This window comes from Mobula birostris, chromosome 1 (assembly GCF_030028105.1).
Source record: "Mobula birostris isolate sMobBir1 chromosome 1, sMobBir1.hap1, whole genome shotgun sequence".
Taxonomy (NCBI): domain Eukaryota; kingdom Metazoa; phylum Chordata; class Chondrichthyes; order Myliobatiformes; family Myliobatidae; genus Mobula; species Mobula birostris.
Window position 1 is genome coordinate 224,242,294 of NC_092370.1, and position 27,301 is coordinate 224,269,594.

Here is a 27,301-nt window from a genome sequence, read left to right on the forward strand (position 1 = left end):
ACACAATACTCCAGGTGCGGTCTCACCAAGGCCTTGTACAACTGCAGTAGTACCTCCCTGCTCCTGTACTCAAATCCTCTCGCTATAAATGCCAGCATACCATTCACCTTTTTCACCGCCTGCTGTACCTGCATGCCCACTTTCAATGACTGGTGTATAATGACACCCAGGTCACGTTGCACCTCCCCTTTTCCTAATCGGCCACCATTCAGATAATAATCTGTTTTCCTATTTTTGCCACCAAAGTGGATAACTTCACATTTATCCACATTAAATTGCATCTGCCATGAATTTGCCCACTCACCCAACCTATCCAAGTCACCCTGCATCCTCCTCACAGCTAACACTGCCACCCAGCTTCGTGTCATCCGCAAACTTGGAGATGCTGCATTTAATTCCCTCATCCAAGTCATTAATATATATTGTAAACAACTGGGGTCCCAGCACTGAGCCTTGCGGTACCCCAATAGTCACCGCCTGCCATTCTGAAAAGGTCCCGTTTATTCCCACTCTTTGCTTCCTGTCTGCTAACCAACTCTCCACCCACACCAATACCTTACCCCCAATACCGTGTGCTTTAAGTTTGCACACTAATCTCCTGTGTGGGACCTTGTCAAAAGCCTTCTGAAAATCCAAATATACCACATCCACTGGTTCTCCCCTATCCACTCTACTAGTTACATTCTCAAAAAATTCTATGAGATTCGTCAGACATGATTTTCCTTTCACAAATCCATGCTGACTTTGTCCGATCATTTCACCACTTTCCAAATGTGCTGTTATCACATCCTTGATAACTGACTCCAGCAGTTTCCCCACCACCAACCTTAGGCTAACCGGTCTATAATTCCCCGGTTTCTCTCTCCCTCCTTTTTTAAAAAGTGGAGTTACATTAGCCACCCTCCAATCCTCAGGAACTAGTCCAGAATCTAACGAGTTCTGAAAAATTATCACTAATGCATCCACTATTTCTTGGGCTACTTCCTTAAGCACCCTGGGATGCAGACCATCTGGCCCTGGGGATTTATCTGCCTTCAATCCCTTCAATTTACCTAACACCACTTCCCTACTAACATGTATTTCGCTCAGTTCCTCCATCTCACTGGACCCTCTGTCCCCTACTATTTCTGGAAGATTATTTATGTCCTCCTTAGTGAAGACAGAACCAAAGTAATTATTCAATTGGTCTGCCATGTCCTTGCCCCCCATAATCAACTCACCTGTTTCTGCCTGCAGGGGACCTACATTTGTCTTTACCTGTCTTTTCCTTTTTACATACCTATAAAAGCTTTTACAGTATGTTTTTATGTTGCCTGCCAGTTTTCTCTCATAATCTTTTTTCCTCTTCCTAATTAAGCCCTTTGTCCTCCTCTGCTGAACTCTGCTGAACTTTATATAGTATTACTTACTACTTTTATACTCAATGAATTTCTGAATGTTGTATTAAAGAATTACTGGAAGTGTACCGTGGCTTTTCCATAGCCATCCAGTTTTCCAGTATATTGACCTCAAATCCCATTGTAAAATATATCCTTCCAATTATTTTCTCTATTTACTAAGCTTCTGCCAGTAAATTACACCTATAATTAACTTACTAACCCGTATGTCTTTGGAATGTGGGAGGCTTGTTTTTGCTGTTGCTGTTTTGTTGTATTCTGTGTTGTTCTGCCGAGCTATGTTGATTCTGGCATGTGTGCTGACACTTGCAGGCTCCCCCTAGCACATCCTCAACTGTTTTGGTTGTTAACATTTCCCTGTATGTTTTGATAACATGTAATAAATAAATCTGATTCTGGCCAACCTCTTCTTATAACCCAGACCCCCTAGTCTTGATAACATCTTCATAAATTTTTCCTGCACTCTTTCCAGTTTAACTACATCTTTCCTATAAAAGGATGACTAAAATAGTACGCTGTACTCCAAGCATGGCCTCACCAGTGATTCATACAACTGCAACATAACATCCCAACTGCTATACTCAATGGTTGATGGGTGAATTAATTGAAGTTATGAGGCTTAAAAACTATCAGTTACATCCAATGAATTCATAACATGGCTAAATCTTTAATACTGAGGAGAGACCACTTAAGGACAAAATCAGGAACCTCTTTTACACTGGAATGGAAATGAAAATCTGGATCTCTCTTTCTCAAAGGAGGGGATCAGTGATAATGATCTGTTGGTTCATATTGGATGGGGGAATCAAGATAAGGGGCAAAATGGAGATATGAGACTGCAGATCTGAGATCAATTCTTATCATCCAATTAGTTTAATATTGAGGTGGGTGACATCATCCACACTGGTTCAGAAACCTGATGGTTGAAGGGTAATAACTGTTCCTGAATCTGGTAGTTTGGGATCTAAGACTCCTGTACCTCCTTCCTGATGGCAACAGCTGAAGAGAGCATAGCCTGGATAAGTAACGCTTTTGTTTCACTTTCACAGATGCTGTTTGAGCAGCTGAATTTCTCCAGCAGATTGTTGATATGAAGCAAAAACTCGTGAAGGGGGTAGCAGTGGTTATCAGCCAAGGTCCTACTGACCGGCAGATGAGGGTTCGTGTAAACCTTGTGAAATGTCACTGAGCACCTTGTATTCTGCTTGCTCTTACAGATCCCTGTTATGACAGGTGCCTTCATGGATTCACCCATCGACGAATGCAATGCCGAGTTCTCTCTCTTTAATTCCTCAACCAATGTGAATGATGCACCCTCAGCTCCAAATCAGCTCGAGGAACCAACTCCACCCTCCAATGATGCCATCTGGTTATGGATTGCAATTATAGCCACCATTGGTAATGTTGTGGTGGTTGGTGTTGTATATGCCTTCACATTCTAGGCTAACCAGACAACCTGTGTTACATGTGCACAGAGCAAGAACAACAGAGCAGTAGGATTAAGCATTTATACTGAATCATGTTAGTCACTGTGCACATTGGGCAACTTATTGTGTGGAAACGACGAACTGGGCCCGACAAGATGAAAATGTGCACACTCAAAAGCCCACACAAAAGCCTTCCACACATAGGGGGCCCAGTTGATCTATCGGCCGAACGCGCACTTGTCACATTCGTGCAATTAATCTGATACAATTCATCCTGGGGCAACTGTTCTCACACCAGCCTGCCTCCAGGTTTGAGGAACACAGCCGGCTTCTAACATGCCCCTTTCTTCAGCCTGCATGCTCTAATGGTGATCTCAGCCATGTGATACACATGTGCCTGGTCCCAGCCCCCGACAATCAACAAACCTCAGCCTCTTTAATTTCACATCTCCAGGGAGCCGGTGTTGATTATCGGATTAGCTGTGGTCTGCTATCTTTCAACAACGAAGCCCTTATATAAAGAACAACATGTTCATCTATTGAGAGACCCTCTTCTGAGGGAATTCACAGTGCAGTGTTAATCTCTCAAATACTCAACACATTCCAACAGTACCAATTAGACTCTGCTACAGGGTTACTTTTGAAATACAATAGCTTTTATTAACGACAAGTCAACCTTACCCAGGGAAAAGAAGGACGTTGGAAATCAGATTCAAAGTGCCACTTGGTTTTTATTGAGGCTGTCTTCAATCCCACCTCATGGGTGATTTGTAGGCTGCCTGTGGACAATGAGATATAACGAAGTCAAGTTTTAAATACTGTACCAGAAAAAGTTTAGGAGTTGAGGAAGGGCTTCTAACTTTTGGGGAGTTTAGATTTATGTACCTGAATCTCTTTGTAAACAGCAAGTATACTTTCACACTGGTGAGATTGGGTGGGAGTTGCTTTGCTTCTAAAAGCTGTTTGGCTTTGTGTCTGAGGTTTGGGCTTGTGTTCAAAGAGATGGTGAAGCAGGGGTGCTGGAGGACCATAGTTACATAAGACAAAGGAGCAGAATTTGGCCATCTGGAGGAGCAATAAGTTACTCTTCCACTAGGGTTCTCTCCATTCCCCTCTCAGACATCTGCAAAAGATTGAGAGGATCTCGATGCCAGAATTTCATAAATGGCCAGTAGGAACAAATATGAAGCTCCAACTACGGTCCTGTGTGGAATCACTCCATCATTGCTGTAAGTACAAATATACTGATGCAGTTTAACAATTAATTCAGTGATTAAACAACCCAACAGGACAAAATGGTGTGGAAGTGGATCTTGAGCAAATGCACAAGTTGGGCCAATGCGAATCAGGAGCTTGGTTACAACTGGCCACAGAAATTAATGAAAACTAATACCCGTCTTCTTGGGGAGTCTCTCAGGGTTGTAGACAACTCGTCTCCATTCCAGTTTTATAGGTTCTGAGGGGAACAGAGCTGTAAGGTGTGCAGAAAAATCCACAGATCTGCCGCTGATGGAGCAGGTATGCTTGATGAGGTGGGCTGTTTAGGAGGTACTGTTTTTTGCTTCGCCTCCTCGCACTTCCACTTTAGAGACTGAAGGTCCTCAGTGCCTTCCTGGATGTTCTTTCTCCAATTGGAATGATTTTAGGCCAGGGATTCACATGTCAGTGAAAGTGTTATACCTTTTTTCAAGAAGCTTTGAGAATATCCTTGAAGGATTTTTGTCATCCTCCCTGAAGACTCTGACAATGTGGGATTCAGGAGTGCCTGTTTTAGGAGTCAGGTTAATGTGGTGTGTGGGTGGGAGCTGGCTGACTAATTGGACCTTCAGCACTGGAAACGGCTTGGGAGAAGATTTTGAAATCAGCTCGCTTATTTTACCAATGGGTGTGGAGGATTCCTTCTATTGGTTGTACCCCTCCAGTGTTCTGACCTGTTTGTACTGTGCTACACAGAGAGGCTAGGGGTCAGTGGTGCCTGGTAGAGCTTCATGCCAGGTTTGAGGACTTGTTCATTGAATGCTGTTCCTCAGGTGGCTGAAATCTGAGCTGGCTCATTAAAACTGAGTGATTTTCATTACTGATGCCTGACCGACTTCACTGGCTCCAAAGAAACAGAGTATGATCAGCTTTCCTGAGATTTGTTATCTTTAAATCTTCACTGGCTCCTGAGAAACAGGGTGTAATCAGTTTTCTGGGATTTATTGTGGAAACAATCATTATATTGGTGGAAAACAAGGTTTTTTTTTTGTTCTGTCTATTTTACAATCCTCACTTCCTGCCAGCTCAAACCATAATTTCATTTGCATTTGGCAATCCAGTTAATTATTTTCATTTAATATTCTGATGTGCTGTGGTGTCAGGATTTGAACTGGACACTGAATCATTAATTCAGGATGCAGGAAGCTAATCTACTCATCTACTGGGTCCTATGATAGGCAGAGACTGGAGACATAATATTGGTTTGAGACAATACCCTGATCCATAAGGGAATAGGATAGTGATTGAGGCTGCTTTCAGAGCGTTGGTCTTCGGTCAGTAGGCAATGTCCCCATTCTGAGTCGGACGTCATGAGATCTGCGTGGAAGATCTAAGTCAATACTCCACCTTCAGGACTGAGGTACCATGTATCTATTACTTCAGCCTCTATCCATTACCTTGTTTGGCTGTAAGAAAGCTGTCACTACCCATTTGATTCTTCCTGCTGACCGAGAAGATAAACAGGAGTGTGAGATAGTGAGTTGGTTACTTGCATCTCGTTCTCACTTGACACATTGTGATCTCTTTGGAGAGGATGTACTTTAAAGCAAAGAGGTTTGTGGTCAACTGCTCTGCCCTGTCAATAACTGACATCTACTAAAAGCCTGGAGTGACAGTGGATAAATGTTAGCATTGATTTAGAGATGCAGCACAGTATTAGGCCATTCCAGCCCAACGAGCCATGCTGCACAATTACAACCATGTGTTCAATTCACCTACTAACCCACCTCTTTGGAATGTGAAAGGAAAGATCGGCACAACATCATGGGCAGAAGGGCCTGTACCGTGCTGTGCTGTACTGTTCTATGTTCTATGAAACTGGAGCACCCAGAGGAAACCCACACTACCACGGGGAGAATGTACAAGCGCCATACTGACTATGGCAGGAATAGAACCCAGGTCGCTGGCATTGTAATAGCATTACACTAATCATTATTACACCGTTCAGAATAAGTTTGTGAAATTTATTATGTAATGTAATCTTATGTGTGTATACCAATATTTATTTTATCACTGTAAAATATTAGTTGGAAAGTGTATTTTCCTTCTTGGTTTGCTGTTTGAGAGAATTCTTCAGTGTTCAGCCAGGTTGCTAGACATTGGGAACCTTTGGAACTGCCACCTGACAGCTACCAGAATATGACATAGGGAAGATTCAAGCTACAGGAATTACTGGGTCACTGGGGCTGCTTCTTCTGAGGTCAGTATCGAACACAGTGTAGTCACTGGCTGCAAAGTCCAAGGCAGTGTTGGTAACTTGCATGTGTTATGGTTTAGATATTGGCACAGGACATTGCTGTTAGAAATACTGTTCTGGGGTATGGACACCCTTCCCCAGTACTCCCAGCAGTGAAGAATTCCCTCAGTATTGTCCCTCAGGCCCTAAGACAGGTGATCCCTCAGTACTGCTCCCCCAGCAGCGACGTGTTCCTTCAGTACTGCCCCTCAGGCCCTAAAAGAGTGAGTTAATCCCTCAGTACTACTCATCCAGCAGTGAGGCATTCCCTCAGTATAGCCCCTCAGGACTTAAGATAGCGAGGTGAAGTCTCAGTTCTTTCCCTCAGGCCCAAGACAGTGAGGTAGGTGTTCCCTTGCTACTGGCCATCAGGTCTAAGAGAGTGAGGCGTTTCCTATGTACTATTCCTCAGGCGCTAAGACAGTGAGGCATTCCCTCAGTATTGTCCCTCAACCCTAAGATAGTGAGGCATTTCCACAGTACTATCAGTCAGATCTGCCATTGCAGTATTCCCTCAGTACTATCCCTCTGCCCTCAGACTGAGGCATTCCCTCAACACTGCCCCTCAAGGCCTAAGTGAGGTATTACCTTAGTACTGTCCTTCAGGCCTAAGACAGTGAGGCATTTTCTCAATACTATCTCTCAGGCTTTAAGACAGTGAGGTGTTCCCTGAGTACTACCCTATCAGCCCTAACACAGTGAGGTGTTCCCTCTATTATCCCTCAGGACACAAAACAGTATGGTGTTCCCTCAACACTGCCCATCAGGTGTTAAGACAATGATGTGTTCACTCAGTGCTGCTCCTCAGTCCCTAAGACAGTGACGCATTCCCTCAGTACTATTCCCTAGTATAGGGGTACAGAGGCACAGTGGTAAGTTTAATATCCAACCCAATTCAAAGAAAAAATGTGTTAAGGTTTCTTGTAATAAATCTAATTAGAGTCATAGAGCACTACAGAACAGAAACAGGCCCCTCAGTCCATCTGTGTGCCAGCCTGGTCTGCCTACTCCTATCTGATTGCACCTGAACCATAGCCCTCCATGCCCTTCCTATCATGTACTTATTCAAACTTACCTTAAATGTTACAATCTACCACTTCCGCTGCCATCTCGTTCTACACTCACACCACCCTCTGTGTGAAGAAGTTCCCCGTTAAATATTCCACCTTTCAACCTAAATCTGTGACCTCTAGTTCTAGTCTCACCCAACCTGAAGGAGAAAATCCTGTTTGCATTTACCCTATCTGATGGCCTTTGTTGGGATCAACTGTGGATGTTGCATTCTAGCCGTTGAAGTTAATATGCAAGCCAGGACAGTATGATTATGATATGGAGAGCAAGCTGTTGTCCTTGCAGCAGGCACCCCCCACCCCCATGCAGTTGATGAATCCAAAGGAACGGCACAGACTCCTACATGAGTTACCAACCACGGCTGATGAGCCACGTCTGCCCAAAGTGAATCAAATAACCTTTGATACCAAGTCCGCTCCTGGTCTTCACATGTGGCTTAGCTACGAAGACCACTGGAAATGTTTCTACTGAAAGGAAAGTGGCAATGGCAGATACTGGCACCTTAAAACCACTCGTTTCATGCAGATGGGCTCATTAGTAGTGTATGACAGCTAATTCAGGAGAAGGAAAGCTCTGATCTCAAACCTTCACTACTTTGTGGCCATACGCCCTCATAGGGAAGGCCTTGGGTGTAAACCCTGAGGAAAAATCCAGAGCTGGAGTCCCTAAGGCAGTCCTACATTGAGTTCAACGCTGATTGGAAAGTCTAGCAATCTGCTGGTGCCAAACTGTATTGGTCTCTGCTGTTCCGTTAGATTCATCAGCTGTGTGGAGAGGGGGATCTTGCTGCACGGGCAACAGCTTGCTTCCATATCGTATTGACCTGTCTTGCATATCACATAGACAGCTAGAACACAATATCTGTGGTCGACCCTGACCAATGGAGGGCCCCCTATTCCATCCTGTTACACCGATAAACAGAGCAGTGCTTACATTTTCCTGTGGCTAGTATTTAGCACTTAATGACCATCAGTAAAATAGTTTATCTGGCAATGATCACTTCACTGGTGGTGGGATCTTGATATCTGCCGATCAATTTCCATATATGCTACACCACAACAGTAATTACTTCAGAAGCTTTATTAAGCCCTTTAGGGTGCCCTGAGGCTCTGAGAGGTTTTTTTTTAATTAAGTGCAATCGTGAACAATAGCCAGGTCAGAAATGCTGATCAAGTCAACTAGTTCTCAAGGAGAACTCTGATAGGCCAATCAGATGGTTCACTGCTGCTCAGCGATAGAACATTACAAAAAAATCATGTATACAATTAAGAAATATTAAAGAATAGTAGAAATACTGGAGTCATGATGATCGTGATGAGGTCTGCTGGAGAGAGACCATAGTACTCACTGTATCCTTTATATCCAGTCTGTTTAACATTTGCTGCATAGTCAATCTTCCTTTGGTCAACACACAAAATATGTTGGAGGAACTCAGCAGATCAGGCAGCATCTATGGAGAGGTTTTGGGCCAAGACTCAGATGGAGGTCCTGGTGAAGGTTCTCAGCCCGAAATGCCAACTGTTTATTTCCCTCTACAGATGCTGCCTGATCTGCTGAGTTCCTCCAGCATTTTGTATGTGTTGCTGTAGAAATCCAGCACCTGCAGAATCTCTTGTGTTTATGATTTGGTCACTCGGTGCCCTTCACGCTGGCCAAGAATTGAGCGAACCAAAAGGTGAGGCGCTGAAGGCTTTGGGAAAGGGACTGATGGACTGATTCCTTGGGATGAAGATCCTGGAACTGGGTGCCACAGTCTTAGGGTAAGAGACTTGCCCATTTATAGTGGAGATGAGATATTTGTTCCACAAACAAGAGAAAATCTGCAGATGCTGGAAATCAAAGCACTACGCACAAAATGTAGGAGGGTCTCAGCAGGCCAGGCAGCATCTATGAAAAAGAGTAAACAGTCGACGTTTTGGACCAAGAGCCTTCATCAGGATCTTCGGCCTGTTGAGGATTTATGGAATTCTCTGCCTACAGAGTTGTGAAGTCCAGTCACTGACTCATTGATAAATTCCTAGCTGTCAATGTGAGTGCATGGGGAAAATGAATGAGAATGGTCTTGGCTCCAAACATTGACCATTCATTCCTCTCTATAGATATTGCCTGACCTGAATGTTGTTCCTTCAACATTTTATATGTGTTATTCCAGAATTCCAGCATCTCTGTGTTTATATTGAGGATTTGGGATTGGCCATCATCTAATTGACAGCTGGCACGAGGGGTCAACTTCTTCTGATGCATCAATGAGATGCTACGGGGATGGAGGTGGAGGGGCAGCATCCTACCTTTGCTCACTTGCATTAAATTTTGGTCATCTGAGATATGGAGGGGGACTCGTCAGGTTAAGCACGTGGGACTGAAGACTCCCCCTCATAACAACCCCTGATTAGGGTTATTAACTGGAAGGCTCAGTGACTGGTTTCTGGGATGTTCTGTTTCTCTTGTGTATGTAGTTTGTTCAAACTGTGGAAAGTGCAAAGTTACGAAGGTGGTAGAAGAAGGCGTAAAATACCCCAGAGATTAGTTGGGGGAGGGCATAGTTAGAAAGTGGGATTGGTGAAGGTCTGTAGTTGTTTTGAGAGAGGTTTTGTATTGAATTTATTAATATCAGCCCCTGTACAGACTATTATAATTTAGTGGTAAAATTCCATTTAAAGGACCAATTAACTTTAATGTAGAGTGGCTCTACAATTACTGTTCTATACTGATATCTCCTGGTTTTGATGTATTTGTATAATGTGGCTATTTGATAATTTTCACGGCTCTATTTTCTTCCTGTACGTGTTCAAATGCTGTAGTTTTTTTTTACAATAAAATTTTTGAAACGGGGTGAAAAATTGGGTTTTGGAGTGGTTCTGGATTAACTTGGAGGTATTGTTCTCTCAGCCAACTGCACCTGTGATATTTGTCTGTGTCACTCACTTCTCACCGAGAGAGATTGCAGAAGTTTGGCCAGTTTGAGATTGATGCTGACCATTTTCATCTGGGAACCCTGGTGACAAAGGGCTATTAATAACTGCAGACAGACCAATGAACTCACTGTACCTCACACTTCTGCTCTTGACAACATTAAGAACATAAGAAAGAGGAGCAGAAGTAGGCCATCTGGTCCATCAAGCCTACTCTGCCATTCAATCAGATCATTGCTGATCTGGCATTATCTCCACCTACCTATCTTTCCCCCATAGCCCTTAATTCCCTTTCTATGCAAAATCTATCCAAACTTGTCTTAAATATATTTACTGAGGTAGCCTCCCCTGCTTCATTGGGCAGATAATTCCACAGATTCACCACTTTTTGGGAAAAGCAGTTCCTCCTCATCCCTGTCCTAAATCTACTCCCCGGAATCTTGAGGCTATATTCCGTAGTTCTAGCCTCATGTACCAGTGGAAACAACTTTCCTGCCTCTATTTTATCTATCCCTTACATAATTGTACAAGTTTCTATAAGATCTCCTCTCATTCTTCTGAATTCCAGTGAGTACAGTCCCAGGCAACTCAATCTCTCCTCATAGTCTAACCCCCTCATTTCTGGAATCAACCTGGTGAACCTCCTCTGCACTGCTTCCACGGCCAGTAGATCCTTCCTCAAGTAAGGAGACCAGAACTGCACGTACTACTCCAGGGTGACTTCACCCTGTACAGTTGCAGCATAACTTCCCTGCTCTTAAATTCAATCCCTCTAGCACTTTTTGATAGCCTGCTGCATCTGCAAACCAACCTCTTGTGATTCATGCACAAACACTCCCAAGTCCCTCTGCACAACAGCATGGTGCAATTTTTTTACTATTAAAGGAATGATTTGCTCTTTCATTTTTCCTTCCAAAGTGGATGACTTTGCATTTACCAACATTGTACTCCATCTGCCAGACGTTTGCCTACTCACTTAACCTACCTATGTCTTCTGCACAATTTGCTTTTCCACTCAATTTAGTATCATCAGCAAACTTAGATACACTATACTCGGTCCCCTCCTCAGTATTGTTAATGTATATCATGAACTGTTGCGGGCCCAGCACCAACCCCTGCGGCACACCACACAACTGATTGCCAACCAGAGTAACACCCATGTATCCCAATTCTCTGCTTTCTATTAGTTAAACAATCCTCTATCCATGCTAATACATCAGCCCCAACTCTACGCATCCTTATGGATAAACCTTTTCTGGGGCACCTTATCAAACCCCTTCTGGAAATCCAAGTAAATGACATGCATCTGCACCCCTCTATCCACTGCGCTTGTTATATCCTCAAAGTTTGTTAACCAGGACCTGTCTTTGCTGAATCCATGCTGCATTTGCCTGATGGATCCATTTCTTTCCGGATGCCTCACTATTTCTTCTTTAACGATTTCAAATTACCACTATTCATGAGTTAGGCCCCTTGCTGACTTGGGGCAAAAAGCCATGATTATTCATAGAACAGGACAGCACAGAAACAAGTCCTTCCGCCCATCTGGTCTGTGCTGGACTGTTACTCTGCCTCATCTTATCAACCTGCACCCAGATTGTAGGCCTCCATACCCCTCCTATCCATGTACTTATTCAAACTTCTCTTAAATGTTGCACTCAAACCTGCATCCACTACTTCCACTGGCAGCTCGTTCCACACTTGCACTACCCTTTGAGTGAAGAAGATTTCCCTGAAATATTTCCCCGTTCACCCTTAATCTATGACCTCTATTTCAGATCTCACCCAATCTCAGTGGGGGGAAAAGCCTGCTTGCATTTATCCTGTCTATACCCTTCACAATTTTGTACAACCTCTATCAAATCTCCCCCACATTCTCCTACACTCCAGGGATTAAAGACCTAACCTATTCAACTTTTCCCTTTAAGTCAGCTCCTCAAGTCCTGGCAAAATCCTTGTAAAAGTCCTTTGCACTCTTTAAATCTTATCGATATCTTTCCCATGCACACCTTCCCAACATCTTATACAATTTCAACATTACATCCCAACATCTGTACTCAGTACTTTGATTTATGAAGGCCTTTGTGCCAAATATTCTACTTCTGACCCTATCTACTGTACCTATGATACTTCTTTCACATTCGATACAAATGTCACATTAGATAGTTTTTTTGGGGGGGGGGGGCTTTGGGGTTCTAACGCTTTAAATGTCACTCATTCTTTGGGGCACTCTTCTGTTTTCATGGATGTCTGCAAAGAACAAGTATTTCAGGATGTATATTGCATACATTTCTCTGATATTAAATGGAACTATCGAACTATTAGTTAATGGTAACTAATTTATTATTGGCACATATACAATGGAAAAATCTTTGAATTCCATCCAGGCAAATCGTTTAATACATGTACAATGAAGTAGTACAAAAGGAGAAGCTAGAACAGAATGCACAATATAGTGTATCTGCTGAAGTGTATGGATAGGTTATATGGCCACTGTAAATTGGCCCTAGTGTGTAGGTGAGGTGTCAAATTATGGGGAGTTGATGGGAATGTGAGGAGAATATAACGTGGGTTTAATGTAGGGTAGATAGTATTGATTTATTATTGTCACGTACTAAGATATGGTAAAAAGCTTTTGTGTACTATCTCGACAGATCAGTGTATACTTTAGTAAATTAATGTAGTAATTAATGTAGTAAAAAGGAACAAAAGAATGCAGAGCATAGGGTTGCAGACAAAGTGTAAGGGCAACAATAAGGCAGATTGTGAGGTCAAGAGTTCATCTTTATCATATCAGATGTCCTTTCAAGAGTCTTACAACAGCAGGGTAGAAGTTGTCCTTGAGCCATGCAGTACATGGTCTCAAGCTTTTGTACCTTCAGTCCAAGAGGGAGAAGTACCCCTCCATGGACTCTGTCTGCACATCCTACTGTCTCCTGGGGTGGGAAGGGTCCTTGATTATGCTGACTGCTTTCCCGAGGCAACGGAAGTGCAGACCGAGTCCACAGAAGGAGGTTGGTAGAAGATCATGACTGTGGTTTTGAGATCTGAACCTCAGTCTCACCACCGTTGACATTGCCCAGCTAGAGTATAAGCAATGGCAGGAAGAGACAGAGTGGGTGGTGAGAGGGTGAGGAACATAAGTTACCTGGAAATGGAAACAGGAATGGGTGACTCAGATTGCTACATAACTAGTAAGATCATATTTCATCTGTTTGCAAGCTCAACCTTCCTGTCCTACTCAAAGTCAAATTTATTATCAAAGTATGCACAAGTATGTACATTGAGATTCATTTACAGGAAAATAAAGAAATACAATAGAACTTATGAAAAACTATACATAAACCAAGACTGACAAGCAACCAATGTGCACAACAAATCTTGCAAATAATAATAAAAACTTGCCTTTTTAAAGGCTTTCACAACTCCATCCATTTCCTTATTAAGAATCTATTTGTCATTCTTAAAAATATTGGGAAAAACTTGACTTCCACCAGCTTTTATGATCAAGAGTTACAACAATTCATGCACCTCAGACTGAGAAAAATGATCTGTCTTAAATGGTTCGAGTTTCTTTCAAAGGAGGAAACATCCAGTCTGCCTCTAACCTGTCAAGACCCTCAGTACCTTGAGTATTTCAATCGATCACCCTTTTATTGAACTCCCACAGAACCAACATAACTAGTGCGATCTAACCCCATTAGGCAGCCTGCTCATTCCAGGGGTATGAATTCAGTTGATCTTCCCCGAACTGCAATCACACGCTTATACCCTTCCTGTATCAAAAGTGTACACAGCACACTAGACCAGAAAAGCAAGAGATACTGCAGATGCTGGAAATCCCGAGCAACACCATACAGAATACTGTGGGAACTCAGCAGGTCAGGCAGCATCTATACAGGGGGGAATAAACAAGCAACATTTCAGGCTGAGGCCCCTCATCAGGACTGAAAAGAAAAGGGGAAGAGAAAGAGGAAGGTGTTGGGTAAGACCAGGTGAGGGGGAAGTGAGGGATGAAGTAAGAAGCTGGGTGGTAAAGATAAAGGGCTGAAGAAGGAGAGGAGAGAACACCATGTGAGAAAGGGAAGGGGGAGGAAAGCTAGAGGAAGGTGATGGGCAGGTGAGGAGAAAAGAAGGGATGAGAGGGGAGCCAGAATGGGGACTGGAGTGCAGAGCTCAGGCTGAAGACATGCCTGTGCAAGTGGTTGTCTAGGATAATGCAGCCATCTAGAATCTCCCATGTGGCAAAGGAAGGACATTTTACTGAACAGTACACAGATTCCCAATAGGGGTATCATGGCTGACAGGGTGGTGAATGCAGTGTTTGACATGCTGGCCTTCATTAGTCAGGGTACTGAATACAGGAGTTGGGGCAGGATTGTTCACACTTCAGAATCCTGAAGTCTACAAGCCTGAGAGTCTGGGGCCAAGGTCTGAAGGCCCAAAGGCAGACTGCCCTGGAATGTTGGCACTGGAATATGTGATGACACCTGTGGGCTGCCCCCAGCACATCCTTAGGTTGTGTTGGTTGTTTCAGCAAATGACTCATTTCACTGTGTGTTTCAATGTCCATGTGATAAAGATGTTGTTGAGTTTGCACATGAAGTACTCTGTTCAGTTTTGATCGCCTTGCTATATGAAGGACTTCAATGTGTTGGAAAGAGTGCAAAGATTTGCAAGGAGATTGCCGGGACTTGTGGGCCTGAATTATAGGGACAGGTTAGGCGGCTAGGTCTTTATTCCTTGGAGGGTAGGAGACTGAGGGGTGACCTCATCGAGGTGTATAAAATCATGAGGCACATAGATAGGGTGAATACATTTTTTTTCCTCAGAGAAGGGGATCAAAAAATAGAGGGAATAGGGTTAAGGTGAGATTGGAGAGATTTAAATGAAGGGCAACTTCTTCATGCAGAGGGTGGTAGGTATATGGAACAAGCTGCCAGAGGAAGTGACTGAACCAGGTACAATAACACCATTTAAAAGACAATAGGCACAGGAGACAGCAGATGCTGGAAACTGGACCAACACACGATGTGCTGAAGGAACTCAGTGGGTCAGGCAGTGTCTCTAGAGGGAAGCGGACAGTTGATGGTTTAGGTTCATTGAGGCATGGACATTGGAAAGATACCTGAAGAGGTACAGTACATGGATAGAAATGATTTGGAGAGATATGGGCTAAACTTGGGCAAGTGAGACTAGCTTTGGTTGGTACCTTGTTCAGCATGGATGAGTTGGACCAAAGAGCTTGTTTCTGAGCTCTATAACTCAATGAGTCCCTGAAGACAGAGGTACCATGGCCTCACAAATAACACATAAACTATAAAACATCAGAAAAGATCACCTACCAATCCGACTTGCACTAACGTTGCACTGTTAAAACAAAAGTCAGCATGGATTTCAATAAACAAGAAGCAAGTTTCTATCTTGGAAAATGAAGAGAATAAACAAGAAGCAAGTTTCTATTTTGGAAAATAAAAGAGAAAGGTAAAATAGAACATACATACAACAGTACAGCACAGGGACAGGCCATTCTGCCCACAATGTCACGCTGAAGCAGCCAGAAAGTACATTTAAAAATCCCAACAAGTAATCCCTACTACCTACACAATGCCCATATCCCTCCAACATCCTCACATTCATGTGCTGACCTAAACATCTCCTAAAAGCATCCAATGTATTTGCCTCTACCACCACACCAGACAGTGCACTCCATGCATCCACCACACTCTGAGTAAAATAAAAACTTTCCCCTCACACCCCCTTTGAACCGACCTCCTCTCACCTTCAATGCATGCCCTCTGGTATTTAACATTTCAGCTCTGGGAAAAAGATACTCCATGTCTACTCTATCTATGCATCTCATAATTTTATAAACCTCTATCAGATCACCCCTCAGCCTCCGCCGCTCCAAATAAAACAACCAAGTTTGTACATTAGCTTTATTTGTCACATGCACATCGAAGCAGCGAACTGAAATGTGTAATTTTGTGCCATCGACCAACACATTGTTCTGGGGCAGCCCATAGGTGTCGTCATGCTTCTGGTGCCAACATAGTATGCCCACAACTTACTAACCCTAATCCATATGTCTTTAGAGGAAACCAAGACGGAGAATATACAAACTCCTTACAGACAGCGGCGGTAATTGAACTCTGACGCCAATGTTCTGTCCTGTTATGCTACTGTGTCACTCTTTAAAAGAGGAAAACGCATTGCCCAATATTTGGCATCTATAAACTACTTAAGGGAAGCATAGCAATAATTTAAACAATTATTTTACAAAATATCTGGCCTTTACATGGACTGATCCCACACCTTGCCTGATCTCATACCCGCCTACATACCTCCTCACTAAATGCCGCAGTGACTTTGCAAGGTACGTCATGCAGGAACATTTTAAAGTGGTTTTTTGTTAGGTCTATACAAATAAAATATTAACTCCTCCATTTCCTCACAGCTTCTGCTAACTTCTCAGTGTCAGTTTCCATTGTAGGGAGATTCTGGTTGCATTTTTAGTGGGGACACGAGATCACAGATCTAGATCAACACATAAAAGAATTTGAGGAGCTTGGTGCATCAGGGAGATTGACAGTCAGCAGGGTAGAAGCTGTCCTTGAGCCAGATGGTATGTATTTTCAGGCTTTTGTAACCTCTGCCCAATGGCAGAGGGGAGAAGAGAGAATGTTCAGGGTGGGTGGGGTCTTTGACTATGCTGGCTGCTCTACTGAAGGCAGTAAAAAGCGTAGACAGTGTCCATGGAGGGAAAGCTGATTCCTGTGATGTTCTGAACTGCATCCACAACTCTCCGCAGTTCCTTGTGGTCACATGCAGAGCAGTTGCCATCCCAAGCCATTATGCATCCAGATAGGATGTGGTGAATCAATAAAAATGGGTGTGGGTCAGAGGGAACATGCTGAATATTCTTAGCCTTCCAATGAAGAAGAGGCGTTGGTGAGCTTTCTTAGCCATTGCATCAAAAATGGCATCTACGTAGGATGGTGATAAGGAGCTGGTGCAGAACATAGAACAGTATAGTACGGGCCCTCTGGTCCACAATGTTATGCACCAGTTTTCTACCATCCATGTGCCAATCGAAGTATTTCTTAAATTTCTCTAATATATCTGTCTGTGCCACCACTCCTGCCAGGGTGTTCCACACACTCATCACCTCTGACATCCCTCCTATACTTCCCTCCAATCAGCTTAAAATGATGCTGCCTTATATTAGCCTGGGAAAAAGTGTCTTGCTATGCACCTGATATATGCCTCATATCATCTAATACATCCCTATCAAATCACCTCTCATCCTCTTTCACTTCAAAGCAGAAAGCTCAAGCTCACTTAACCTATCCTCATAGGACATGCTTTCTAATCCATATTCCATATACTGTGTCCAGTTCTAGTCGCCTCACTATAGGGAAGATGTGGAAGCATTGGAAAGGGTACAGAGGAGATTTACCAGGGTGCTGCCTGGTTTAGAGAGTATACTTTATACTTTGTCACCAAACAATTGATACTAGAACATACAATAATCATAGCGATATTTGATTCTGCGCTTCCCGCTCCCTGGATTACAAATCGATAGTAAATATTAAAAATTTAAATTATAAATCATAAATCGAAAATAGAAAAATGGAAAGTAAGGTGTGATCAGAGATTAAGGGGGGTAGGGCTTTACTCTTTGGAGAGAAGAGGATGAGAGGAGACATGATAGAGGTGTACAAGATATTAAGAGGAATAGATAGAGCGGACAGCCAGTGCCTCTTCCCCAGGGCACCACTGCTCAATACAAGAGGACATGGCTTTAAGGTAAGGGGTGGGAAGTACAAGGAGGATATTACAGGAAGGTTTTTTTTACTCAGAGAGTTGTTGGTGCATGGAATGCACTGCCTGAGTCAGTGGTGGAGGCAGATACACTAGTGAAATTTAAGAGACTACTAGACAGGTATATGGAGGAATTTAAGGTGGGGGGTTATATGGGAGGCAGGGTTTGAGGGTCGGCACAACATTGTGGGCTGAAGGCCTTGTACTGTGCTATACTATTCTATGTTCTATGTTCCCAGTAACTCTCCTCTGCGCCCTCTCTAAAGCTTCCACATCCTTCCTATAATGAGACGACCCAGAACTGAACGCAATATTCCAACACAAAGTGCTGGCGGAACTCAGCAGGTCAGGCAGCACCAAACAGAAACAAACAATCGACCTTTTGGGCTGAGATTCTTCATCAGGACTGGAAAGGAAGGGGGAAGAAGTATGGTGGGTGCCTGGATTGTGCTACCAGGGGTGGTGGTAAAGGCAGATACGATAGAGGCATTTAAGAGGCTGTTAGTTAGACTTATGAATATACAAGGAATGGAGGGATATAGTTTACGTGTAGGCAGAAGAGATTTACTTAAATTTGGCATAATGTTCAACAGAGCCATCATGGACTGAAGGGCCTGTTCCTGTGCTTCATTGTTCTGTGTTCTGCATTCTAAGTTTTGCTAACCAGGGTCATTTAGGAATTTGGGAAAAGGTGGTGAGATGGAGACAGGTCACAGATTATGTTTTCCTTCAACATCAATAAGCTGGAAAGAGTACAGAGAAAATTTATAAGGATGCCACCAGGACTCGAGGGCCTGAGTTATAGGGAAAGGTTGAATAGGTTAGGATTTTATTCCCTGGAGCGTAGGCGAATGAGAGGAGATTTGAGAGAGGTATACTGAATTATATGGGGTATAGATTGGATGAATACAAGCAGGCTTTATCTGCTGAGGTTGGGTGAGACTACAACTAGAGGCTATAGGTTAAGGATGAAAAGAGAAATATTTAAGGGGAACCTGAGGGGGGCAAGCTTCTTCACTTAGAAGGTAAAGGGAGCTGCCAGCAGTGGATGCAGGTTTGAATGCAACATTTAAGAGAAATTTTGGATAGGTACATGGATGGGAGGGGTGAGGAGGGCTATGGTCCAGGTGCCGGTTGGTGGGTCTAGACAAAATAATGGTTCAATATGTATGAGATGGGCCGAAGGGCGTGTTTCTGTGCTGCACGGCTCTGTGACTCTATAGGCCTGGCAGAGCCCCAGGCGGTGAAATCCCCTCCTGCTTTTGCATTTGTGTAAAAGTTCTCAGGAAGTGAATGCAGCTGTGGGATGGTTGATAGAATTAACAACATGCCTTTCTGCAGTTTCCTTACTACACAATCCACTTCCAAGATTTATACCCTTGGAATCAAACAACCTGTTTTTTTTATATTAAATCTGTGGTTTTATTAAAAAAACATTACTGCAGCATAAACAGAGATATATTTGACCTCCTGTCCCATGATCCTCTCGTATCCCCTTTTGCCTATCACCTGTCCAGCTCTTGGCTCTATCCCTCCCCCTCCTGTCTTCTCCTATCATTTTGGATCTCCCCCTCCCCCTCCAACTTTCAAATCCCTTACTCACTCTTCCTTCAGTTAGTCCTGACGAAGGGTCTCGGCCTGAAACGTCAACTGCACCTCTTCCTACAGATGCTGCCTGGTCTGCTGCGTTCACCAGCAACTTTGATGTGTGTTGCTTGAATTTCCAGCATCTGCAGAATTCCTGTTGTTTATATTTGCTGAAATCCTGTGTTGTTCTTATTCACAGTAAATAATATTGATTCAAGGATCCCCACCCTTACAATCGCTGTAAGGGTTTGTTTGGTGCCTGACATCATGCTTAGCAGGCACCAGGATAGTCTCTGCATTATTGTGTGAGAGTGGCTGGGCACAAGTTGCCATGGACTAATACCATGTGAACCTCTGGTAAATGAAGCTGAGAACCCAACAGTACACAGTGAAATATTTTATGGAGGATAGCAAGAAGGGGAAATGTAAGCTCAGAATCAGATTATCACTGATGGCAATAATAAACCAGCAGGGTGGCTCAGTAGGACAGTGGTTAGTGTAACGCTTTACAGTGCCAGTGATCTGGGTTCAATTCCCATCGCTGACCATAAGCAGTTTGTATGACCGCGTGGGTTTCCTCCTGGTGCTCCAGTTTCCTCCCGGTGCTCCAGTTTCCTCCCACATTCCAAAGACTTATGGGCCAGGTTTAGTGAGCTGTGGGCATTCTATGGTGACACTTGCAGACTGCCCCCAGCACATCTTTGGACTGTGTTGGTTGTTGATACAAATGACACACTTCACTGTATGTCTCGATATTTCAACACACTTGTGACAAATAAAGCTAATCTTTAATCTTTAATGCAGTGAAACTTGCTGTTTTGCAGCAGCTATGTAGTGCAATGCATGGTAAGAATATTAAATTAGGCAGTGTTCTTGTGGACCGTTCATAAATCTGATCGTGGAAGAAGCTGTTCCTAAAGCCGCAGATACTCAGGCTCCTGTACCTGAGAAGAGGGCGTGTACTGAGTGGTGAGGGTCCTTCATGATGGATGCCGCCTTTCTGAGGTATCACCTTTTGAAAATGTACTCAATGCTGAGAAGACTCGTGCCCACGATGGAGTGCCTGAGTCTACAACCCTCTGCAGCTTTTCCAATCCACATGGCGATGCAACTACTGTTGCTCTCTTTCTGCACAATCCATTTATTATATATAAATGGCAAAGCTACAAATTCCATTGCATATGATAGTAACATTAAATCTGATGCTGATACAATAACAACCTTCAAAAGGTACTTACATAAATCGGTACAAGATAGGAAAGGTTTAGAGGAATCTGCTCCAAACATGAGCAAATGGATCTAGCTCAGGTAGGCCACTTGGTTGGCATGAATGAATTGGGCTGAAGGGCCTGTTTCTGTGCTGTATGACCTTGACTAAGTTTTAGAGCTAAAGGGAAATAAGGGGAAATAGCAATATACTGTCATGATTCAGAATTTCAATCCAAAACATCAACAATTCCTTCTCCCCTCCACAGACACCAAGAGATCGTTTGTTGCTCCAGATTCCAGCATCAACAGTTTTGTTATGGTTTCTTTGGAAAATTTAAAACAATATTTGGATCGCTGGGCTGTTTCCAAAGTAAGAGGTATTTTGTTTTTGGTTATTTGAGTTCAAGGCAGTGGAAAAAATACATTAGTGCCTTAATTAAAGGTGGGCTGGCATTCTTGGTGAGCGTGTGTTCTGACTGTGTAACTGTGGTATGAATAATTACATACTTAAGCATTCAAAATGACCTTTGGAAAAGTAAATATTCCAACAGCACATTCATAGGATGTCAATATAAAATATAAATGATATTTAACGGGAATGATGGCTTATGTTGTAATGGAGATTAAAGGAGATATTCTGTGGCAATGAACAATAATCTTTGAGACAGCAGTTTCTTCACGGCCTCAAGGAATTAAACATGTCAAATGCTTTAATATTGTTAACCCTGATGCTGTGGCAACCAAGCTGCCTAGTGAAGGGTAATTTGATAAACAGTGAACTAAAATTAAATTAGTAAAATGGTTTATTATTGTCACATGTATAGTGAAAAACTTGTCTTGCAGATCATTTCATTACAACAATTGAGATAGTACATGGCGAAAACAATAAGAGAATACAGATTAAAGTGTAACAGTTATAGAGAAAGTGCAGTGCAGGCTGAGAATAAGGTGCAAGGTCATAATGAAATAGATTAAGTCAATAGTCTTATTACAGTGGGATAAAATCTTTGAATCCTTGAGCCTGCTGGTATGTACTTTAAGGCTTTTGTATCTTCTGTCCAAGGGAGAGAGGAGAAGACATAATGTTCTGGTTGGGTTGGGTCTTTGATTACGCTGGCTGCTTTACTGATGCAGTGAGGTGTAGACAGAGTCCATGGAGGGGATGCTGGTTTCCGTGATGTGCGGAGACTTACCTTTGAAGCAAGATAGACAGAATGGTGAAGCACATCAATAGGGTAGATAACAGAAAACTATCCCCTACAGCAGAGACTGTACTCCTACTGGAGAACAGAGGTTTACGGGGAATAAGGTTCAGAGAGGAAATGGGGAATATTTTTATCACCTGGAAGTTGGTTGGAGTCTGGAATGCACTGCCTGGGGGTGTGGTGAACGCACAGACTGTCATGACAGTTATGAAGTACTGACATGTCCTCTTGACCCATTGAGATCATAGTAGGGGACTATTGAAGGGTACAACATGGGAACAGCCCCTTCAGCCCACAACATTGTGCCAAACCAATTAAATTAGTAATGAAATGGCCAAATAAATTAATCCCTTCTGCCTACACAATGTCCATATCTTTCCATTTCCATCTATACAAACTATCCTCTGTGTAAAAAACTTGCCTCTCACATCTCCTTTGAAATGACCCTCCCCCCCAACTCAAATACATGCTCCCAATTATTAGACATGTCAACCCTGGGGAAGAGATACTGCCTGAACACTGTCTACTAAATACCTCTCATAATCTTACAAACCTCTATCCGATCTCCTCTCAGCCTCCACCACTCCGGGGAAAACAACCTAAGCTTGTCCAACATCCTGTCACACCACATGCCCTCTTATCCAAGCAGCATCCTGGTAAACCTCATCTGCACCCTCTCCAAAGCCTTGATGTCTTTCCTATAATGGGGCTGGCCAGAACTGTAGACAATACTCCGGGTATAGCCTAACTAGACTTTTATAAAGCACAACATAACTTCCTGACTTTTGAACTCAGTGCCTGAACTAATAAAGGTGAGCATGTCATATGCCTTCTTAACCACCCTATCAACCTGTGTAGCCACTTTCAAAGAGCTATGGACTTGGACCCCAAAATCCCTCAGCTCCTCAACGTAGTTAAGTGTCTTTCCCTTAACAGCGTACTGTCTCTTTATATTTGGCCTACCAAAGTGCAACACTTCACATTTAGCTGGGTCAGACTCCATCTGCTATTTCTCCAACCATATTTCCAATTGATTTATACCCCACTGTACTCTTTCCCAATCTTCGACACAATCCACAACACCACCAACCTTCATATTATCTGCAAACTTACTAACCCACACATCTACATTTTCATCCAGGTTATTTATATACAGCACAAATAGCAGAGGTCCCAGTACAGGATACCTGCAGAACACTACTAATCATAGACCTCCAGCTAGAATAGGTTCCCTCCACCACTACCCTCTGTCTCGAATGGGCAAGTTAGTTCTGTATCCAAATGGCCAATTCATCACAGATCCCATGCATCTTAATCTTCTGGATGAGCCTCTCATGAGGAATCTTATCAAATGCCTTAATAAAATCTATCTAGGTGGAAAATGTCCACAGCTCTAAATTCAATCACACATGTCACCTCATCAAAAACTTCAATCAAGTTAGCAAGGCACAACTTGCCCTGCACAAAGCCAGAATGGCTCTCCCTAATTAGCCATGATTTTCCAAATGCTCATAAATTCTATCCCTAAGAATTCTGTCCAGTAACTTTCCTACCACTAATGTGATTCTCACCGGTCTATACTTTCCAGGATTATCCCTGGTTCACTTCTTGAATAATGAAGCAATATTAGCTACTCGCCAGTTCTCCGGGACATTATCTGTGATGAGGGAGGTCATGAAGGTATTGGTCAAGACCCCAACAATCTCATCTTTTGCTTCTTTCAATAACCTGGGGTATATTCTACCCCTCTTGAAATGCCCTGGCATATTAATACAAGTGGCAGTGATCTCCCTGTCCTCCAGGTCCTTCTCCTTGGTAATACTGATGTAAAATACTCATTAAGGATCTCAACAACATCCTCCCTTTATATTGAGTGGTTCCACCCTCTCCCTTGTTATCCTCTTGCTCTTGATGTATGTATACATACTGTAGAATGCCTTGAGATTCTCTTTAATCCTATTTGCCAAAGGCATTTCATTGGCTCTTCCAGGCTTTCCTAATTCCTTTCTTCTGCAGTCCCGGTGAGGGGTCTCCACCTGAAACGCCGACTGTTTATTCATTTCCATAGATGCTGCCTGACCTGCTGAGTTCCTCCAGCATTTTGTGTGTATTGCTCTTAAATTCCTGTTAAATTTGCCTCCACCAGCACCCCTTTCACCCCATTCAACCACTCTCTGTGTAAAAATATTTGTCCTGCACATCTCCCTTTAACTTTTCCCCTCTCACCTTAAATGCATGCCCTCTATTATACAACATAGAATGTAGAACATTACAACATGGTACAGGCCCGTTGGCCCACAGTGTTGTGCCCACTTCTTAACCTACTCTTAGATCAATCTATCCCTTCCCTACTACATAGTCCTCCATTTTTCTATCGTCCATCTGCCAATCTTAAGATTTTCTTAAATGCCCCTAATGTACCTGCCTCTACCACCACCCGTGTCAGGCTGTTCTATCAATCCACCGCTCTCTGTGTAAAGAAAAATACCTCTGACATCCCCCCTATATTTGCCTCCAATGATCTTAAAATTAATAAGGCATCCGTTAGTCTTGCGCCTGGAAAGTCTTCACTCTCCAGGACACAGGCCTGGGCAAGGTTGTATGGAAGACCTGCAGTTGCCCATGCTGCAAGTCTCCCCTCTCCACGACACCGATGTTGTCCAAGGGAAGGGCATTAGGACCCATACAGCTTGGCACCAGTGTTGTCGCAGAGCAATGTGTGATTAAGTGCCTTGCTCAAGGATACAACATGTTCCCTCGGTTGGAGCTCGAACTCACGACCTTCAGGTAGCTAGCCCAATGCCTTAACCACTTGGCCATGTGCCCACACGTCTTAAAATTATGACCGCTTATATTAGCCATTTCTGTCTTGCAAAAACACCTCTGGTTGTCCGCTCTTTCTATAGCTCTTATTATCATGTATACTGTACCTCTGTCAAGTCACCTCTCATCCTCCTTTGCTCCAAAGAGAAAAGACCTAGCTCGCTCAACCTATCTTCATGTGACAAATTCTCTAATCCACACATTGTCCTGGCAAATCTCCCCTGCACCCTCTCTAAAGCTTCCACATCCTTCCTGTAATGAGGTGACCTGAACTGAACACAATACTCCATGTGTGGTTTAACCAGGGTTTTACAGGGATGCAACATTACCTCGAGGCTCTTGAACTCAATCCCACAACTAACAAAGGCGAACATACCATTTACTTTCTTAGCTACCCTTATTAACATTTCAGCCCTGGGAAAAAGATACTGGCTGTCTATCTATGCTTCTCATAATTTTATAAACATCAGTCTTTTGATGCCACCATTACGTTGTTTTAGAGACGTGGTTACTCTATCAAGTGACTTTTCACTTTCATTCCACTTTCCTGCACCAATCCCAAAAACATACTGACCTACTAATCTACCTCCAGCTTCCCACTTCACCTGCCCCTCCCCCACCCATCTACCTTCCACCTCACCTGGCTTCACCTATCACCTTCTAGCTTGTACTCCTTCTCCTCCTTCCCCACCTTCTTATTCTGACTCTTACCCCCTCCTTTCCAGTTCTGATGAAGGGTCTCGGCCCAAAATGTTAGGTGTTTCTTCCTCTCCATGGATGCTGCCTGACCTACTGTGTTCCTCCAGCATTTTGTGCATGTTACTCTGGATCTCTCTGCAAAATCTCGAGTTTCTGATTCCTTCGTCCCTACACGGCTGGGTGGTGGTCTCCAAGGATTCACCATCCATGGGGTAAAAACATTTCTTCCCAACCTGTCCTTAGTTGTTGATTATGCTCGGTTACTGACATTACTCAAGACAGATGTTGGTAGATTACTACAGGTATCAAGGGAGATGGGAGGTGATGCAGTGGAAAGCGGTGCACATCAGTTAAGGGAGCAGGTGGAATCTTAAACACGAAGTTCTACTGATGCTAGAAACCTTGAGCAACACGCACAAAATGCTGGAGGAACTCAGCAGTTCAGGCAATATCTCTGGATGGAAATAAACGGCAGGATCACCCAGTGGCCGCCATTTTCAATTTCCCATTCCCATTCCAACATGTCAGTCCATGGCCTCCTCTATAGTCACATTGATGCCAATTTCAGGTTGGAGGAGCAATACTTCATATTCTGTCTAGGTAGCCTCCAACCTGATAGCAAGAACATCAATTAATCCAGCTTCTGGTAAATTTTCCCTCCGTCTTCCTCTTCCATAAACACATGCATGATAGAAAAATAGAGGGAAAATTTAGATTGACCTTAGAGTAGGTTAACAGGTTGGCACAACATTGTGGGTCAAGGGCCTGTACTGTGCCGAAATGTTCTATGTTCGGCATGGGTTTTGTGACACAGCAATATCCTGGATCACGCCAGCTGTTACTCATCATTGGTTTGGCCCTCGCCGCTTACTCTTTCCACATAAGTACTTGCGCACTTCCAGTGTGCAATTTCCCATATTTGGAAGGGTTTGGTGTCAAAGAATATTAGGAGCCAAAAGCTGGTTTTGTTGGAAGAAAAATAAAAAAATTCCCTAAGAATGTGAAACAGATCTGCTGTGGGAAGTGAGAGAGTGAAAGCTGATCGCGGTTCAGAGCGGAGTTACTGGTGTAGAACCGGACTGCCGTGTAGGCAGGTATCCACAGACCTTCCCGAACAGAGTCTCAAAACTAACTCCTCAAGTAGCAAGCGTTCATAGCAGTGAAGGCTCATGCCACACCAAAGAAACATTCCTAGCAGATTAGGTCGAGGAATGTTCCATGTTATTGATTGTTGGTTTAGCTATTGCTGCAGGACTTGTACGTGTCCAAGGCAAAGAAGTGCACAGGAAAAGTCATTGTGGACACTACCCACCCTCAAAACTACCATTTCCAAAAGCTCCCTTCTGGAAAGTACTACAGGGCTATTAAAACAAAAACTTCATGTCATATTAAAAGTTTCTTTCCCCAGAGACTTTCATCTGATCAATCATTCTAGTTAGCCCCTCACTCACCCCCTTTCTCTATTAACCCATCACTGCACTGCGCTGTAAACACTTCAAACCACTTTTGTAATGCAGTTCACATTGTAAATACATGCTGGTATTTATTTATTTATTTGTGCACACTTTATTCCATATCTCTCCTTAACCTCTAACTGTATTAGATTTTTAAAAACCAGTATAATAGACAGTATAATTCTTTATAACTATTGAAT

At 43.2% G+C, this 27,301-nt stretch overlaps 1 protein-coding gene across 1 annotated transcript in view; it reads left to right on the plus strand.

Moving 5' to 3' along the window:
* The window catches only part of LOC140205184 (uncharacterized protein C14orf132), an 84,616-nt gene extending 74,401 nt beyond the window's left edge, over positions 1 to 10,215 (plus strand). Inside the window, exon 2 of the mRNA XM_072272525.1 lies at positions 2,615 to 10,215. Coding sequence (XP_072128626.1) covers positions 2,615 to 2,839 — 225 coding nt within the window. The 3' untranslated portion in view covers positions 2,840 to 10,215. The remainder of the gene's footprint in view (positions 1 to 2,614) is intronic.
* The last annotated feature ends 17,086 nt before the right edge of the window (positions 10,216 to 27,301 follow it).